The sequence below is a fragment of the Aricia agestis genome, chromosome 22, assembly GCF_905147365.1.
Source record: "Aricia agestis chromosome 22, ilAriAges1.1, whole genome shotgun sequence".
Lineage (NCBI taxonomy): Eukaryota > Metazoa > Arthropoda > Insecta > Lepidoptera > Lycaenidae > Aricia > Aricia agestis.
In genome coordinates this window covers 3,155,144-3,174,017 of record NC_056427.1, presented here as the reverse complement: position 1 = coordinate 3,174,017, position 18,874 = coordinate 3,155,144, and the positions used below count along the sequence as shown (strand labels likewise).

The 18,874-nt window shown below is 38.6% G+C and overlaps 1 protein-coding gene across 1 annotated transcript; it reads right to left on the bottom strand.

Moving 5' to 3' along the window:
* Positions 1–13,777: 13,777 nt before the first annotated feature.
* LOC121738249 (3-oxoacyl-[acyl-carrier-protein] reductase FabG-like) lies at positions 13,778–14,557 on the bottom strand. The gene has a single exon (XM_042130200.1). It carries the CDS (start codon positions 14,555–14,557, stop codon positions 13,778–13,780), a length of 780 nt encoding a protein of 259 aa, XP_041986134.1.
* Positions 14,558–18,874: the final 4,317 nt, after the last annotated feature.

The following is an 18,874-nucleotide window of genomic DNA, read 5'->3' as shown; positions in this document are numbered from 1 at the left end:
TGAACTGGCTACTAGCAGCCCACTAAACAATTATTTACCTTCAATTCACTTTTAATGACAGTTGTACCAACTAGCGTGGAAGCTGAGCTAACTTTTTCAGCTGCTGGCTACCTAGTGTGGAATATCAGGAGCCGTTTGGCAGACGACACAAAATTAATACCTTAACTTTTTTAACATACTTTTATAATATTTTTACCATTACCACCGACTTACAATTAAAACTTACTAATCGGAACTTAACATGTAGTCAAAAATCTCTTTCATGGCCTCTGTGACATGGCTGTTTCTTATAGGGTTCTCAGCTTTTGATCTTGGGAAATTGTTAGGCCTTACAAAAGTATAGTAGCAGCCGTTATGTTATACTGCTCCTTCGGCCACAAGATCCTTAATCGAAGACAAGCGACAAAAGACAGCGTCACCCCAAGAATCCTCATAGAACACGCCTCCCTGATACTATATTGAAGAGTTAGACTTCACAGTCTAGATTCTCCTTTTGTAAGGTATTATGGTTTCCTCTTGTATATATATTGCGCACACAGAAATTTTTTATCTTGAAGTCTAATTGGGGAGCTGAAGCCCTAAGCTGAGATGGCCCCTTTTCTCGAGGTGTGGGTGCATTCCTTACTCCTTAGATCCTCATAAATTGTTTGCGCTCGGGTGTAATTTTTACGACAATTTGTATGAATCAATATAATAGATTTCAAACCACGGAAATGGTGCTTTTCATCTTTCCGTTCTTGACTGGCTTTTATTAGGCCCAGTATTCCCTTTTCTTTCATCTCAGTGACTTACTCCCTTTGACGACGTCTTCCTCACACACTTATTATATACTTATTATATATCATTGCAATTCGTATCTAACTTCTATCTAGATGAAATAATTGTTTCGACCTGTCGGCTGCTCCCCTGCGTTACCGGGTTCTTCCAAAGCTTAAAATGAGATAAGAGACGATGACAACATAAGCCCGAAGGCATAGATGATAGTGAGAATGGCAGTTTCAGCCAGCAAGATCGCGTTTTCTGTGACTATGGGCATCGGCGATATGGAAAGAAAAGCAATGACCCATCTTCGCTCCATTATCCGCTTTTGGTCGAAAACGCGATCTCAAACTGTAACCGTCTTCACCGCTTGGCGGTACTCCCTGCTTGTGCTGTCAATAAAATATGTAATTTATAGTTTTAACTTCAGATAACGGGTTATGCTGAAAACCGTTCACTTTCTCAATTTCAGAGCGCGATACTCGAAAACATATTAGAATTTTAAAAAAGTATATAGGACAAAAGTTGTAGGAAATTTTATCAGCTTTTATTGAGTAGAAGACACTTTTTCTCTACGACCGTTTTAAAAATATGGGCAAGTAACTAAAAATTGGGAACTTTAACCCCCTCCCCGCACTCCGGCTCCACGCTTAGGAGCGAGTACTTTTAGTATGTTTACCTTCTGGACATCCTAAACACACTTCTGAAGAAATTGCTTAGGTTGCAGCTAGGGAATGCAATCCAGCAAGATAATTTCAATCCCGGTATTTGCGGGATTGAACCATCACAATCCCGCTGGATCCCGGTATATGCGAAATCCCGCAGGTTAATTTTACAATTTTAAAATAAATCATTATAATGATATTTGATATATCCCGTTTCATGCTCAGAAAGTCAAAGAAAACAACTTTTGTGGGAACACTTTTTTACAGGGGTTTATTAATAAAAATAAAAGAAAACTATTTTTTTATGTCTAGTGTTTTCATCTTATAATTAATTTTTTTTTCGAAATATAGATATAAAATTGGACTCAAAGAGTCCGCTAAATACATACAGCCCAAACTTATAAAAGTATGTTAAAAATGTTAAGGTATTAATTTTGTGTCGTCTGCCAAACGGCTCCTGATATTCCACACTAGGTAGCCAGCAGCTGAAAAAGTTAGCTCAGCTTCCACGCTGGTTGGTACAATTGTCTTTGTAATCCCGCCAGTCCCGCGGGACTGGCGGGATTACAAAGAAGCGTGATTCATACGTGTTACTCTGCAGGCGGAGGTGCGTGATCTGGCTAATAGCAGCCCACTAAACAATTATTTACCTTCAATTCACTTTTAATGACAATTGTATAACGTATTCATGGGTGACTTTAATACATGTATGAATAAAGGCGATCGTAGAACAAGGAAGCTCAAATCTATCCTCGATAGTAAAAATTTAACCATGCTACCTCTGCAGGCTACTCACTGTGCACCAGGATGCACCCCATCCTTGCTGGACTTAATTGTAATATCCTCTCCGAGTTTTATCGTTAAAGGAGGCCAATGTTCAGCAGACATTTTCTCATACCACGACATCATCTTTTTATCATACAGCATACGCCCACCAAAAGTAAAGCCAACTATTAAACTTCAGCGAAATTTCAGCAGTATCAATAGCGATAAACTTCTTAAAGATGCACATGACATCGATTGGACTGAACTAGTTGAAGCCACTACTGAACCACACACTGAAATTAAAACGATTATTGCAAGAAAACATAGGGCAAAAGCTAAATATAAGAGAACTAATACAATCGAGCACCGGGAGAGATATATTAGATTAAGTAAGTAAGTTAGAATCACTGCAATACAATGGTCAGAGATGCTCAGAGACGCTACATTCATTCCTCTGTCGATAATAGTAACCCTTCCAAAACATGGAAATTCTTGAAGTCCATAGGTGTAGGTAAAATGACGAGTCCATCTCCCTCAACGATTCCTTTCGATAAAAATTCCCTAAATTCCTTTTTTTCCTCCACTAGCAATGTAAATTTTAATCCCCACTCTAAATTACAAACAATCAGCAATCTTGCATCTACATTGACACCTAAATTCCCTCAATTCCTTTTTAGCCCTATTACTGTTGGCGATATTAAAAAGAGTGTCATGTCCATATCATCGAATGCTGTTGGCGAAGATAATATAAGTCGTAAGATGATAATTTTAATTATAGACGCAATTGCTCTAATACTGACTCATCTTTTTAATTTCTCTCTTACAAATGGTAAAGTCCCGTCAGTTTGGAAAAGTGCTCATATAGTTCCCTTGCCAAAATCTAACAAACCTAATTCGCCTGCTGATTTTCGACCCATATCTATTTTTCCATTCCTGTCAAAGGTTCTAGAAAAATTGATACATCAACAGTTGTCCTCGTTTGTTAATAAACACAATCTTTTAACCTCATTCCAATCAGGCTTCCGTGGACATAGCACAACTATGGCTCTAGTAAAAGTTACAGATGATATACGTCGTGCTATGGACAGTAGGTTGCTAACTATTTTGGTTTTGTTAGATTTTAGCAATGCCTTTAATACTATTGACCACGACATTCTTATAGGCAGGCTTAGGTTGCTTAATTTATCGCCTTCAGTAATTGATTGGCTTACAGACTACCTCTCGGGGCGCCGGCAACGTGTTCGTGTGGATGACGAGTTCTCGTCGTGGTTAAGCAACACTGTTGGTGTTCCGCAGGGTGGTGTATTATCTCCCCTCCTTTTTGCGTTATTTATAAACACAATCTGTGAAACCATCTCGTCTCTCTTTCACTTGTATGCAGATGATCTCCAGATCTATATCCAGTCAACCTTGGAAGATCTCATTAGAAGAATTGGTGAAATTAATAATGACCTCAATATAATTTTTGAGTGGAGTAAGCGCAATGTTATATCTATTAATCCCAATAAATCTCAGGTCATTATTATATGTAGTTCTGGTTTAGTTTCCAGGATTAACTGGGTAAATCTTCCTCCTGTGCTCGTTTGTGGTACACACGTGCCTTATTCGAAAAGTGTTCGAAACTTGGGTGTTCATATGGATCAGCACTTATCTTGGTCAGATCATGTAGCGGCGGTCAGTAAGAAAGTACACGCGGTATGGCATTCCCTGGGAAGGTGGAAGAATTTGCTACCGATTAAGACCAAGGTCTTACTTGCTGAGTGCCTGTTTTTGCCGATGCTGGATTATGCCGACACGTGCTTCGTAGATCTTACCGAGGACAAACTTAATAAGCTTGAGCGTCTGCAAAACTTGGCTATTCGTTTTGTGTTCGGTTTAAGGAAATATGATCACGTGTCGGAATATCGTTCTAAGCTCTCTTGGCTACGTACGTAATTATCGAGTGCTCTCTTTTCTGTACTCCCTGCTGCATGATCCCAGAACACCTTTTTACCTAAAGGAGAATTTCGTATTTCGTACATCTAAATTATTGTTGGATATACCATTATTCAAAACAAACTTTTTTGGGTCCTCTTTCACAATAAAATCGATTCTGCTATGGAATTCTTTGCCTGTTAATATCAGGCAAGCTAAAAGTGTACACTTTTAGCTTACCTGATATTAACGTATTTAAAAAACTAGTCAAAGAAGAGTTATTTTTGTTACACTCTGTATATATATATATATATATATATATATATATATATATATATATATATATATATATATATATATATATATATATATATATATATATGGTATTTATTATTTGTATTCTATGTAGTATATTATTATTAGCTTCATATTTACTTGTTTAGGTAGGTTTAGAAATATTTAATTATGATTGTTATTACTTATTATAGTTATGTTTTGTAATTTTCTAGTTTTATAGATGTAATTAGTTGTAGTTTGTTTTTGCACATTGCCTATTTGCTTTTTATATAAAATAATAATTTCCTGCTTTTCGGTTGCTTGGAAGAAATTGCTGCATAGCAATAAAGCCGCCTTATGTGTTTATTTAGTTATTAGTACAATAAGTTTGAATTTCTATATATTATGTACCTATGTGTAAATGCAATAAAGAATATTCATTTATTCATTCATAAAACAACAAATTCGCAAAACGAATAGAACAGAAAAAATAGTACATTAAATCTTAAAAAAATAATTATGGTTCCTCCCCGACACATCTAGCGGGGACGATTCGTTGGATAGGTTTTTTTAAAATATTACGAGTATTTAATCCTTTTCCTCTGGATTCTTGGAAATTTATTGTTATTCTATTGTTGTCGCGGTCACCGGTGTTTGTGTCTCAAGTGTGGAATCCAAATTATAACTGCTACATTAACCGAATTGAATCCATCCAAAAGCGCTTCCTACAGTTAGGGACTGTAGGAAGCGCTTTTGGATGGATTTTCATTCGATTCAAAACTCACCATTATGTGTCTGGTTACGAAATACGTTGTAAAAAATTCCATATCTTGCCATTGCACGAACGACGTCGTATTGCTGACCTATCTTATCTTCTTACAATAGCGAAAGGCACGGTAAACTGTCCAAGTGACAAAGCGCTAACGCTACAAAATGTATGCGATTTGACATAAGTCATCGCTTCGCTAGCGAATACTAATGTCAAATCCATACATGTTGTAGCGCTAGCGTTAGCGTTAGCGTTTTGCCACTTGTCTACGGGGGCTGAGCTGCTAGGTGAAATAGGTATATAATAAACATGCTCATTTCTGAAGCGCAGGCCCAAGTTCTTACACATCCCATGTGTAAACAGCACTTATAGGCAAAACAGCTATCTGATACGAGCCAGCAGAAGCTTTAATGAAATTTCGTACGAGTATCCAAACATAGACTTATTTAATACCAGCGTTTCTACAGTAAAAAGATGTATGTCTAAAAATTATTTTGTGCATGATTTATTAATATTTTATTATGTTTGTTACTCTTTGTGTATAATTAACTATCGACTTTATATTTTTTGTTAGTTTTTCTATCTATATGTGAAAACTTTTAATTGGCCTTTATGTATGTGTTCTTCTGTTTATATTTGTACGTAGCCGTAAGTTTTCCGAATTAAATAAAAAAATACTTATGATTTTTTTTCCCTTATGGCCCATTCACGGCAGAACTGCACGGCAGTCCTGCCGTGAATGGACCTCACTGATTGGTTCACACTCGGTATTTCCGGCCGGAAACACAGAGAGATAAATAAATAAAAAAATATATCTACTCAATAAGTAAGTAATAACTTATGAAATCGTTTTAGCCGTGATAATTTTCCTTTTAAACTCAGCATATTTCCTACTCCCGTGACTTTTTCCCATTTCCAGAAGCAACCGTTTAGCAGTTTAGCTGGTAGAAGGGGGGGAGACTGGACTCTAAAAATACCTTCTACCATGACAATTAAGCAGAATCCTGAAAACTGAAGAAATATTACTATTTCTTATTTCTATTACCTGTATGAAAAATCTACTGTGTATACACAAGTGTTTTTTAATCTATAAATATAAAACTCAAAGGTGACTGACTGACTGATTGACATAGTGATCTATCAACGCACAGCCTAAACCACTGGACGGATCGGGCTGAAATTTGGCATGCAGGTAGATGTTATGACGTAGGCATCCGCTAAGAAAGGATTTTGATCAATTCCAACCCCAAGGGGTTCAACTAGGGGATGAAAGTTTGTATATAATAATACTTCTTAACGTGAGTGAAGCCGCGGGCAAAAGCTCGTTTCAGTAAACGAGCTTTTGCCCGCGGCTTCGCTCGCGTAACAATTATTAAAAATAATAGGACTTATAGGTATAAGTCCTATTATTTTTAATAATTGTTACGCTCAAAGACCGAAAACGCTCAGTGAGCGGAAAAATAGCTCATAACGCGTTGTGGTCACAGTGAAACAGCCACGACGTGAAATTCGCGTTGTGGCTTTAATGAAAACGGTCACGACGCGTTCTGGCAATCTCAAAAAGACCATAACGCGTAATTCTTATGGCTGATATGCTTTTCGTTTTTCTTGATTTGTTCTTTGGCTGCATTCACACTAGTGTCCAGCAGCGTAGGCGTTCGATGAACGTATGCACAGCGCAGACGCCGCGCCGCTTCTCTACTGGAAGAGTCAGTACGCTGCGCTAGCACCGCGTATGTTCCAGTTCCGCGAGTGCAACTCGCACATGGCCGATTTCTAATCGTTGGAGCCGATTCCGAGGTTCCAATTATATATAATCTTTGCTCGTTGAAATATATGTATAATGCCGGCTCTTGATATAGGCGAACGCGTTGGCCAACGCGTCTGCAGACGCGTTGGCCCAATGTGTAGAACGGGCGTTCGCGCGTTGGCCGTAGGTATTTAGACGTTGGCCGACGCGTCTGCGAGCTTGCCGCGCGGGTCGGAAATGTCGGCGAAAGATCAAAGGACATTTGTCGCAAGCTTTGCGCTCCATCCACACATAGGCTGCGCGATCAGTTCGCCCGGAGTTATAGTTATGATAATTATAATAATATGTAATAATTTTTATATCTAATAATTTAATAAATAATAAGTAGGTAATAAAATAATTACTTATATTATTTTAATATTATAAAATATTATGTAAAAGTGAGTTTATTTCTTTGTTTGTTATGTTTTCTCGCCTTTTATTTATTTATTTCGAGAAATTCTTTAAAAACTTTTTCTTGTCCACATTTACAAAGTAATTATAAGCTGTGAATAAATAAACAGCTGCAGCTGTTAGCGACTAAACATCCATTTTGAATCCGTCCGCACATTGGCGCGATCCAAAGCATACTGAACGACCTTCCTATGTGTGGATTACTCACAAACGCCGTTGCAAGCGCACTGCCAACGCGTCTGCAGACGCGTTGGCCAACGCGTTCGCCTATATCAAGAGCCGGCATAAGATTAGCAGATATTAATATTGATGTTAGATTTATCACATTTAGGGTTGCCATCACCCAAATTGCCTTCGCCGGTCAGGCACGACAAAATTCCCGGACATTTGGTCGAAATGTGGTTGTTTCTCCGGACACCTATACGTGGGAGAGCCATGCTTCGGCACGAATGGGCCGGCTCGACCGGATAAATACCACGTTCTCACAGAAAACCGGCGTGAAACAGCGCTTGCGCTGTGTTTCGCCGAGTGAGTGAGTTTACCGGGTAGGGGATTACCCTATTCCCTTTCCTACCCTCCCCTATTCCCTTCCCTTCCCTACCCTCCCCCATTCCCTTCCCTTCCCTACCCTCCCCTATTACCCTATTCCCTCTTAAAAGGCCGGCAACGCACATGCAGCTCTTCTGATGCTGCGAGTGTCCATGGGCGACGGAAGTTGCTTTCCATCAGGTGACCCGTTTGCTCGTTTGCCCTCTTATTTTAAAAAAAAAAAAAAAAAAAAAAAAAACACTTAAACAGTAATTACGATAACCTCTTTGCAAATTTTTGTTTTTCCAACAAGAATTTGTAAAAATTTGACTAACTCAAGTCCATGCAAGAAACCGTGTGTATGCTTAGCGAGTTTTTATCTTTCGTTTATTGCTGCATGACTTAAAAGTTAAATTTTTCTCATCAAAAGTTTTTGGATTTCACCCGGACGCTTTTCAAAAAGCCGGCCGGACGCACCCCGGACGCCCTTCAAACTAGGACAAATCCGGGGAAATCCGGACGGATAGCAACCCTAATCACATTTACGTCAAGGTTTGAATAAATTTAAGTATTCGAAGATTTCTGAATATTTGTATTCGAAATTTTCGCCAGTTCGTCAGGTAAGCTCGATTCGTTAGAGAGGAGATATTTCAACGGATACATACATTAAATTTTCTATTCAGCGTATTTCAATTCTCTTGAACAGTGTTGGGTCGCGAAGCTTCTGTAGGGGGGTCGCCAGATGTCGAGAAAACTGTTTTGTTAAAACAACAATAAAGATCCAGGGCCCAATTTCACCAACGTCTCTTAGTGTTACAGCTTGTTAAAATGTCATGTCTTGAGTCTTCTGTTTAATTTTTATGAAAAATTAATGAGATAACGTGATACTAATTATTAAAATCAAGCATTCACTTTAACAGTCGTTGGTGAAATTGGGCCTTAAAATATTGATATAATATTATTGAGTAGGAGAATTTGTAACAACATATTACTAACCGACTTCCAAAAAACGAGGAGGTTATATATTCGGCTGTGGATATATTTTTTTAATTTTTGTATGTTCAACGATTACTCCGCCGTTTGTGAACCGATTTTTGAAATTTTTGTTTTGTTGTATTAGGTTTCACTCCAATTTGGTACCATGTTCACAAGTGGTGACCTGATGATGGGATCCATGAGTAATCGAGGGAACTCTTCAAAATTTATATGGAAACATATAGTAATTTTGGTTTTATAAGAAGCATCCTAAGTATATGCTACCAAAACGCAAGATTTTGCACCGAGGTATACTATGGTTCCGAAGATACTAAGAGAACTCCGGATTCCTTATAAATACAAGTTTGGGGGTTTCGGCGCTGTTTTAAGAACTGAAAGCATATGCTACTATGCAAATTACATTCATCATCGTCATCATCATTACCACGTCAGGGTCACCAATGTCACCAAAATTAAACATAACAAATTCAGCCTTAGCTCCAGAGCGTAAGGCACACATTTAACATTACTTTTGAGAAGTAAGCTGCTTCGATAATTATACAAGTAAGTACATGCATGTCTCACTTTCATACAAAGTAATACAAACGGCGCGAAATCGACGAGATATTATTTACCTACTATTACTGGAAAACAACCTAATTTCAACCTAATGCATTGCGTTTAGCGTTCATTAGTACAATGTCTGCCGTTTCGCCTGTGGTTTCGCTTCTGTCTGTCAAGCGATCGGCGGGGCGCGCACCAGCGGCCAGGCCGCGGCGGCCATCCAGATAGTCATAGATAAATTACCTTAGTATGCAACCGCCAGTATATATATGTATTATCTATGCAACCGCCCGCGCCATAGACCACACGCACGATCTGGGGCACATTTTTCAGGAATGTTCATCTTTGAATAAAATACCGAATTAAGAGATTTTTACGAGAGTAACACAGTTTGTGTATTCTCAAAACTTCACATTCAAAATATTTCGTGCAAAGATCGCTCGAGTCGAACGAGTGGGACCGGTTATAGATGTCCGAATTCGTACACCACATGTGGCCGCTTGGGAGTTGAAGCGTTCGAGGCCGGTTTCCTGCACGATATAATTTGTTGCTAATAGTTTGTGTATTCTCAAAACACTCGAAATATTTCGTGTAAAGATCGCTCGAGTCATACAACTTACAAGTGCTAGGACCGGTAGATGTCCGAATTCGTACACAAATTCACCCTCCTATTGGTGGATATGTAGCAAAGTAGTTGTCAAATAAATAAATTACGAACAAATATTCGTGCTTGTGTTTCTTTTACGAAATAATTCCCTACTTTTATAAGTTAATGTGTATAAAAGAAACTATTTATAATATCGTTAAATTAGAGTAGCTTGTACAAATGTGTATTCTGTGGAGTTGCTGAATTAGACTATTAAAAATTTTATCAGAACTTTTGTTCTATTAGGTATGTAGTGTATATATTTACGTTTTAGGATAATTATTATTATAATATGGGAACTAATTTTTTGAGCGGTTATTTAAATATTTGAGATGTTATTATGATCAGTTTAAAAAATATTGAGCTTAAAATTAAATAACTATTTTATGGCGGTTGATTAATTAATATTGCGACTGTTAAACATGGAAAGTAATTAAAAAATAATTGAGCAGTTCAATAACTGAATGAGAGATAAAAATGATGGAATGAGCGGTTCTATAAAGACTTAACAGAAGGCCTACTTAACCACGGGGCGCTTCGGGGGGCACAGCCAAAACAAAAACAAACACAATCCAGAAAGTCCAAGAGTAGGTTAGGTTAGGTTAGAAATTAGACCACAACACAGAGGGAGCCGAGCGAGCGCAGCGAGCATTTACAATTTACAAATTTACAAAAACTGTAATTTACAACTGCCCCTTTAAATAAGTGCCTTATAATATTAATATTTAATACAATAAATAAGTACATCTTCTTATCTTAATAAATTATTTTTTTTTACGTCCGTGTATAGTGTATTAATTATTCTGCGTATAGTACGCGATAGTTTACTAGGTAACCAAAAAGAGGGAAATTATCTATTATTTTTAACAAAAAAATAAAACCGACTTCCAAGGTAAAAACAATAATAGCATCCTTATAATATGAACTAAAAAGTATTAAATAATTTTTCCTATCTAATAGTGCCTTTTTCCGTATTCGGCTTAAACTCAACTATTTCTGTACTCAATCTTCATCATTTTGAAGTCGGTGTCAGTTACAAAAGTTTCAAATATTCTGGCAGACTGAAGATTCAGCTATATCTGGTACCGACTTCAAAATGATAAATATTGAGTACAGAAATAGTTGAGTTTTAGCCGAATACGGAAAAAGGCACTATTAGATAGGAAAAATTATTTAATTCTTTTTAGTTCATATTATAAGGATGTTATTATTGTTTTTACCTAGGAAGTCGGTTTTAATTTTTTGTTAATATAATAATATTATATTCATAAACACACATACCTACATGCTATAGAAGCAAAGGGTCGCGAATAATTTTTCATAACAATCTATACTAATATTATTATAATTCTGCAGAGTTTGTTAGTTTGTTTGTTTGAACGCGCTAATCTCAGGAACTACTGGTCCGATTAGAAAAATTCTTTCAGTGTTAGGTAGTCCATTTATCGAGGAAGGCTATAGGCTATATTTTATCTCGCTAAGACTAATAGGAGCGAAGAAATAGAGGAAAATGTGGAAAAACGGGGGAAATTATTTAAAAGGGCTTATTTGAACGCGCTTATCTCAGGAAGTACTGGTCCGATTTGAAAAATTATTTTAGTGTTATATAGCAAAGTTATTGAGACTAATAGGAGTGAAGAAATAGAGAAAAATGTGAAAAAACGGGGGAAATTATTTGAAAGGTCTTATCTCACGAACTACTAGAGCATTTTTCTGTTATTTGGATCAGATACGTGGGAGAGCCATGCTTCGGCACGAATGGGCCGGCTCGACCGGAGAAATACCACGTTCTCACAGAAAACCGGCGTGAAACAGCGCTTGCGCTGTGTTTCGCCGAGTGAGTGAGTTTACCGGAGGCCCAATCCCCTACCCTATTCCCTTTCCTACCCTCCCCTATTCCCTTCCCTTCCCATCCCTACCCTCCCCTATTACCCTATTCCCTCTTCAAAGGCCGGCAACGCACCTGCAGCTCTTCTGATGCTGCGAGTGTCCATGGGCGACGGAAGTTGCTTTCCATCAGGTGACCCGTTTGCTCGTTTGCCCCCTTATTTCATTTAAAAAAAGATAAGAAGTAGACCACGTAAAGGATCATAGGCTTTTTAAATGGACTAATTTTTCTGTGAAATATCTAATTTACGCGGGCGAAGTCGCGCGGATCGTCTAGTATTATTATATGGTCGTATCACAAAAAAGTTACACATGTGACCATATTGTATATTTACGAATAATAAAAACATATTATATTTATAGAATTCACTGTGAAAGTAGCAGCGCTGAAAGATCAATTTTTGTGTGATTTCGCAGTGAAAACGCGTGATGTATTTTTTTGTCAGCTTATAAATATTGTGCTGTCAGAAAGTAAACGATTTTCTTGACAGACGAATTACTACATATTAATAAGCGCTGTCCCTGACAAATATGGCGCTCTGTAGCCGTAGGGTCTATCGTACAGTTCGACAAGGCTTTATTTGAACGTGGCGAGAAAAGGAACTAAACGCTTCTATAATAGAAAAACGTCATTTTTGACATGACGTGTTTGACAGTTCTCCTTTACCAGCAGGGCTCCCGTCAATGTCACCCACGTTCAAATAAAGCCTTGTCGAACTGTACGTCAATTGTCGTGTTAAAAATCTGACATATGTCACGAAATAGCTTCCACGGCTGCGTTCCAGATGACGTTAATTTTGACAAAAACGCTCAAAACGTCCCCTTCTGCCGTTCCCTTTGGCGACCGGGGTCGATTTGATAGCGGCTATAACGTCACTCATGACGTCATCATTTTCGCTCAAAATGACCCTCGACGAAGATGGGTCAAAGTGGGCGTTCTAGTTTTTTTTTTTTATTTTAACGTAACTATGTCGAGAAAGCCATGTTCGGAAAGTTTTCCGGAGAGAGTAGAGACAAAAAAACTTTATATTATTTCATTACAAATAATATTTTAATAAAATAAATTAAATAACATTTAATGAAATATTTTGATTGGCAAATAAATTGTTTTAAATGAAAGGTCAAATGATTTCTTATAAAATATAATAATTAATAAGTACTAATTTTCATCTCTCCTATACCTGTTGATTTACTCGTACTTGACTAAGCATTAAGCGGTATTGTTACCTAACGTTTATATGTATGTTGTGACTTGTGACAATAGTCAATATTTAAAGTATGTGGTTTTGTTATTAAAATGTGATTACTAAAGTAAAAAAATGTAATACTAAAAACGAAACAAATATAATATTATGTACTTACATAATATTTTATTTGTAAAATAAATGTAACTATAAACAATACAATTACTTTTATTTACGACTTGAAGAAAAGGATCGTAATATCCAAGTTCGGTTCAATGTACGGTACCTATGTATAAAAAAATATAATTCTTTTTTTAAACTTTTCTCAAAACGATCCATAATCCTTTCCACTTGGGTTTGTATCACTGACGCTCACAATCTAGTGGAACGGGAAAAACTACGGTCTTGAGCGTGAGCGTTTCTAACGTCATCTGGAACGCGGGGCACATATAGCTGTCATATGTCTGTCTGACACGACATTTGACACGAAAGACCCTACCTAAAGTGCGACAAGGCTTTAAATGAACGTGGCGCTGCTCGTAAAGGAGAAATGTCAAAAATGACGTTTTTGTATGATGGCAGCGTTAGTTCCCTTTTTTCGCGACGTTCATTTAAAGCCTTGTCGAGCTATACGTGGTGCTTTTATTTCTGTGGTACGTATCCTTTAGCCAACAACCCAGCATCTATAGCGAACTCTTCTCCAGTTATGCTCCTAGCCTTCTCACTCGCTAAATACAGAATCAAGTCGGCGACTTCCTCGGGATGTATGATTCTACCCAAAGGTGTCTTCTTCGCGAAATTCTTCCAAACTTTATGATTATCATCCGCTTTGAAATAGCCGCTGTTAACTAGTAGGTTCGTTTGGGTGCCTCCTGGTTGGACGGCGTTTATCCTTACGTGGTCTGCAGCTAGGTCCAGAGCTGCGCAGGCTGTGAACCGACTAAGAGCAGCCTTGGAGACGTCATACGGGAGCCATCCAGGGGTTATCAGCTTCGAAGATACGCTGGTAACGTTGACAATGTTACCTTTGGTTTTGATCAAATGTGGAACAGTCAGATGGGTTAGGAGCACAGCAGATCTAAAGTTCACCTTCATACATCTCTCGTTGGTATCCATGAAGTGTTCATCAGTTATTTTACCACTGTAATAAGAACCAGCACAGTTTACCAAAACATCGATTCTCCCGAATTCTTCCACCGTTTTCTCGACCAACCCCTTTAAATCCTCATCCGAAGTGACATCGGTGGTAGATGTTATTATTTTGTTGTTGTATTTCTTGCAAGTTTCTCCGACTGCGTGTACTGTTTCATTCTTGTCGAATATCGAGAGTATTGCTGATGTTTTGGCGAAGGCTATAGCTGTAGCTTCACCGATTCCTGAGCCCGCACCGGACAACAACACCACCTTGTTTGCAAAACCCATGGCGTATGATATTAATTAGGAATAAGATAGCTGTAATTTATTTAATTTATTATTATTTATGTTAATAAAGTGTTCTTATGTTCGCTTCTTATGTAAGTATACAAGATTTAGGATCGACATAAAACTAGGTAAGTAAAAATAATAAAGAATGAGAAATATAATAAAGACTACTCCTAAAATATCTGATCTACTAGATATAAATCTCTCCATAATTATAAAAAAATATAACCTACTACTTAAAAAAAACAAGAAGGAGGAAGAAGATACCTTTTGAGTATGGAGGGTAGATGGAGGAGAACGATCTTATATGGGGGATATTTGAAAAAGTGTCCAGCTGAACGCAGTAAATAACAGTTGAAAAATCCTCCAAGAGTGGCGCTAGCTGCAGCAAAGGGTATGGACGAATGTAGCCGTTGGTGAAAAAATATAAATTGAAGTTAGCCGAATAGCCGAGTCACAGAATTACTGGGATAATACCAATATATTTTGAAAAATATAACCTAAAATAGCTGAAATCCTTAATATCAGGCGCGGTCCGAAGGGGACCCCTCCCCTTCAGACCGCGCCTGATATTTTGGTGGGGGGGTCATGTCCCCTGTGACCCCTCACAGGGGACATGACCCCCCCACCAAAATCTAAGGTCAAATTGAAAAATCTCAAAATCTTGCTAAATAATAAAAGAAAATTTCTAGCTATCCCCTAACCACCACTGCGTCCGACCTTAGACAGCTGTCAACCCAAAACCGTCCGAGGGCGCAGATAAAAAAAAATATTAGTGTAGTGACTAGTGAGTGACCCCCCACAAAATTTCAGGCTGCGACCGCGCCTGCCTAATATAACGCATTTCAGCGGACACTTTTTACAAAGAGATATTTCTCCTCCATCTACACTCCATACTTTTGAGTCCCGGGAAAGGACATAAGTATAAACTTTCTATCCCGGAAAATGTACAGTTCACGCGCGATAAACGGAAGTCGTAACGGAGTTGCGGGCGTGATCTAGTGTATAATACACCCCAAAATTCGAAGAACCGCGGACATATAATAACCCTTGTGAAATACTCGAAAGTGACCCAAAATCGAGGGCTCTCATTCAAGGGTCATACACGACATGCGAGGGTCATTTAGACCCGGGTATTCTGGGGTTGATATTGAAATATGAGCTTGTGAAGTTGAATGAAACTTGTCTCGTTTTGACCCTCTAAACTTTCGAATATGTGCCAATAATAATAAATGCCGTGGGAGAGCCATGCTTCGGCACGAATGGGCCGGCTCGACCGGAGGAATACCACGGGCTCACAGAATACCGGCGTGAAACAGCGCTTGCGCTGTGTTTCGCCGAGTGAATGAGTTTACCGGAGGCCCAATCCCCTATCTTTTCCCTTCCCTACCCTCTCCTATTTCCTTCCCTACCCTCCCCTATTACCCTATTCCTCTTAAAAGGCCGGCAACGCACCTGCAGCTCTTCTGATGCTCCGAGTGTCCATGGGCGACGGAAGTTGCTTTCCATCAGGTGACCCGTTTGCTCGTTAGCCCCCTTATTTCATAAAAAAAGCGAATGTGTCTGTCTGTCTGTTACCTCCTCACACTCAATGGGTATGGGGTCCCGGGGAGAGCATAGGTTCCCTTTTATTAGGGAAAAATTTACAGTGATCAATAGGAGCGAAGAATAAGAGGAAAATGTGGAAAAAATGGGAAAAATAGGAAAAATTTTAACAAAGAAACTTGAGAGGTTTCAAGGGACACCCGAATGGAACGAAGTTATTCATTTATGTTCAAAAAACCTGTATACATATACACTCAAAAAATATATTAAAAAAACGCCATCTATTGACGCCCAGGAATACTAACAACGCATCGCTGTTTATTAAAAAAAAACGCCATCTAGTTGACGCACAGGAATAATTACTATCAACGCCGTCTGCCCCTAACATGCAGGTACTAATAAAAGTGTCGAGGTCAAATCAAGGTCAAATGTCGTTCTGTCTAGCCTTCAGATTTTACGCCGAACGCGGGATAAGGAACTTCGTTCCAAAAATATTTTACAATAATCTTACGAACTACTGGACGGATTTTTATGATATTCGACACTGATAAATAGTAGACAACTGGGGAGGACCCCGGTTCCCGTGAAATTAGGAATACCTTATTCACGTAGGCGGAGCCGCGCGGAATGTGTAGATCAAATTATTAGTATGGATTTGATGTAAATGTGAGTAAGCGACTGTGACTAATTATTATTTTTATGCCTACATCCAAGAATAATTATTACCTAATGGATAATAAAATTATTTTATTCGTCTTCTTATAAATCTTAATTAAGTAAATAATAATAAATTAAATTATAAAAAACCTCCGAAATTTTCCAGCGCGTACAGTGGCGTAACTATAACATCCGGGGCCCGTGGCAAATTGATGGCGCCCTATCAGTAAAATTCGTCGATAATAATAAAACAATGTATAAAAATTCAGACCTCCCGGCCTCTTGGGCCGGGCCCTTTTGGGTCCGGGGCTCGTGGCATTTTGCCAGGCCTGCCACCCTATAGTTACGCCACAGAGGGCTTAATTAACTATTGCTAAGAAAACTCTAGAACCTAGAACATGTCAGCTTTCAAACAAAAAAAGATCGAAATCATTCCACCCATTTGGGTGCCACAGGCAGACGAATGGGTAGAGTGTAGACAGACACCTCACACCTGACAGCGTCCTAGGGGGTGGCAGCGTCTTAGGAGGGTGGCATCGTCCTAGGGGGGTGGCAGCGTCCTAGGGGGTGGCAGCGTCCTAGGAGAGCGGCAGCGTCCTAGGGGAGTGGCAGCGTCCTAGGGAAGTGGCAGCGTCCTAGGGGGTAGCAGCGTCCTAGGGGACGTGGCAGCGTCCTAAGAGAGCGGCAGCGTCCTAGGGGAGTGGCAGCGTCCTAGAACAGATTTCGTAGATGGGGCGGAAATAAAGTTGTCTATACTCCTAAGAAATACAATTTTGGCTCTGCGCTTAGTTTCAATGTGAACTTACCCTTACTGAGTATTTTTCTTTCATATTATGAGGAATATGATTAATCTTCTGTGATAATGTCAATTAGAATCATTAAGCATGTTGTAGGTATATTTCATATAGAAAAGCGACTACCTATAAAGAGGTCTTTACATTGGATTATTCGTATTTCGTACATATAGTCTGTCAAGAAAGTAACGACGCGCGCGAAAATTTTAAATAAAATAAAAAATATGAGAACCTTATCTTATTAATTCGAGATAAAAATGTGCAAGATGACAATATTCACGACAATATTAATGTAATTAGCGTTCTCTGTGAAAAAACAAAGAAAAAAAACACCTTTGAAGCGTGATTTACGTTTAAAAATTTTTCGCGTAGGATACTTATTATCCTGGAAAAATGTACGGTTCCCACGCGATAAACGAATTTTGGCGTAACGGGGTTACGGCGTTGCACGTTGCATACTTTAATACAACTTTAATAATAATTTTCCCACAAAATATGTTTCAGTGAGTGCGAATTCTTCTTAATTTAGTTCCATCGATCAATTCACATGAGTTAACACATACAGACGGACAGGTGTATCGTGGAAGAAGACTATAATTTCGCCTTCAATTATTATTATCAAGACGGATAATACCGGCTGGCCCGTCTCTGGTAAGATAATATACTTAGTAGGAACGTCAACATGATCCAGGCCTCCCCCCTGCCCCCCTCAGTTCGCCCATGGCCGTCGCTATTGTTTTGCATTCGTAGTCCATGTTTCAGCTCCGTACAAGAGTACACTGAGAATACTCTAATACTCTAATTTATACGTGGGAGAGCTATGCTTCGGCACGAATGGGTCGGCCCGACCGGAGAAATACCACGTTCTCACAGAAAACCGGCGTGAAGCAGCGCTTGCGCTGTTTGTACGTACCTATGCTTAAGATTTAATCGTAATCCGATTAAGATCATTCACAAATTCGTTCGAAAGAAAATCTACTAACTGTCAAACCAAACGTTTACGCAAGAAACGTGGGGGGGAGGGCGGGGTTGAATAAAAAGCACGAGAAAATTGATCCATAATAGCTTGGAATTTTTAAAACTATTATGTATTATTGCAGGAATAAAAGAAGAACAAGCTGTAGAAAACACAAGTGAGTTTGGAGAAGATCATGCACCCGTGTTAGAATTTGAAGCAGATGATATAAAAGAGGAGTCGGACATAAAGACAGAACAATACAATGTAGACGGTAGACCCGTGTTAGAATTTGAAGCAGATGATATAAAAGAGGAGTCGGACATAAAGACAGAACAATACAATGTAGACGGTATTGAATACTAT

Coding starts and splice junctions, on each gene's coding strand:
- LOC121738249 (XM_042130200.1), bottom strand. CDS start 14,557: ATGGGTTTTGCAAACAAGGTGGTGTTGTTGTCCGGTGCGGGCTCAGGA.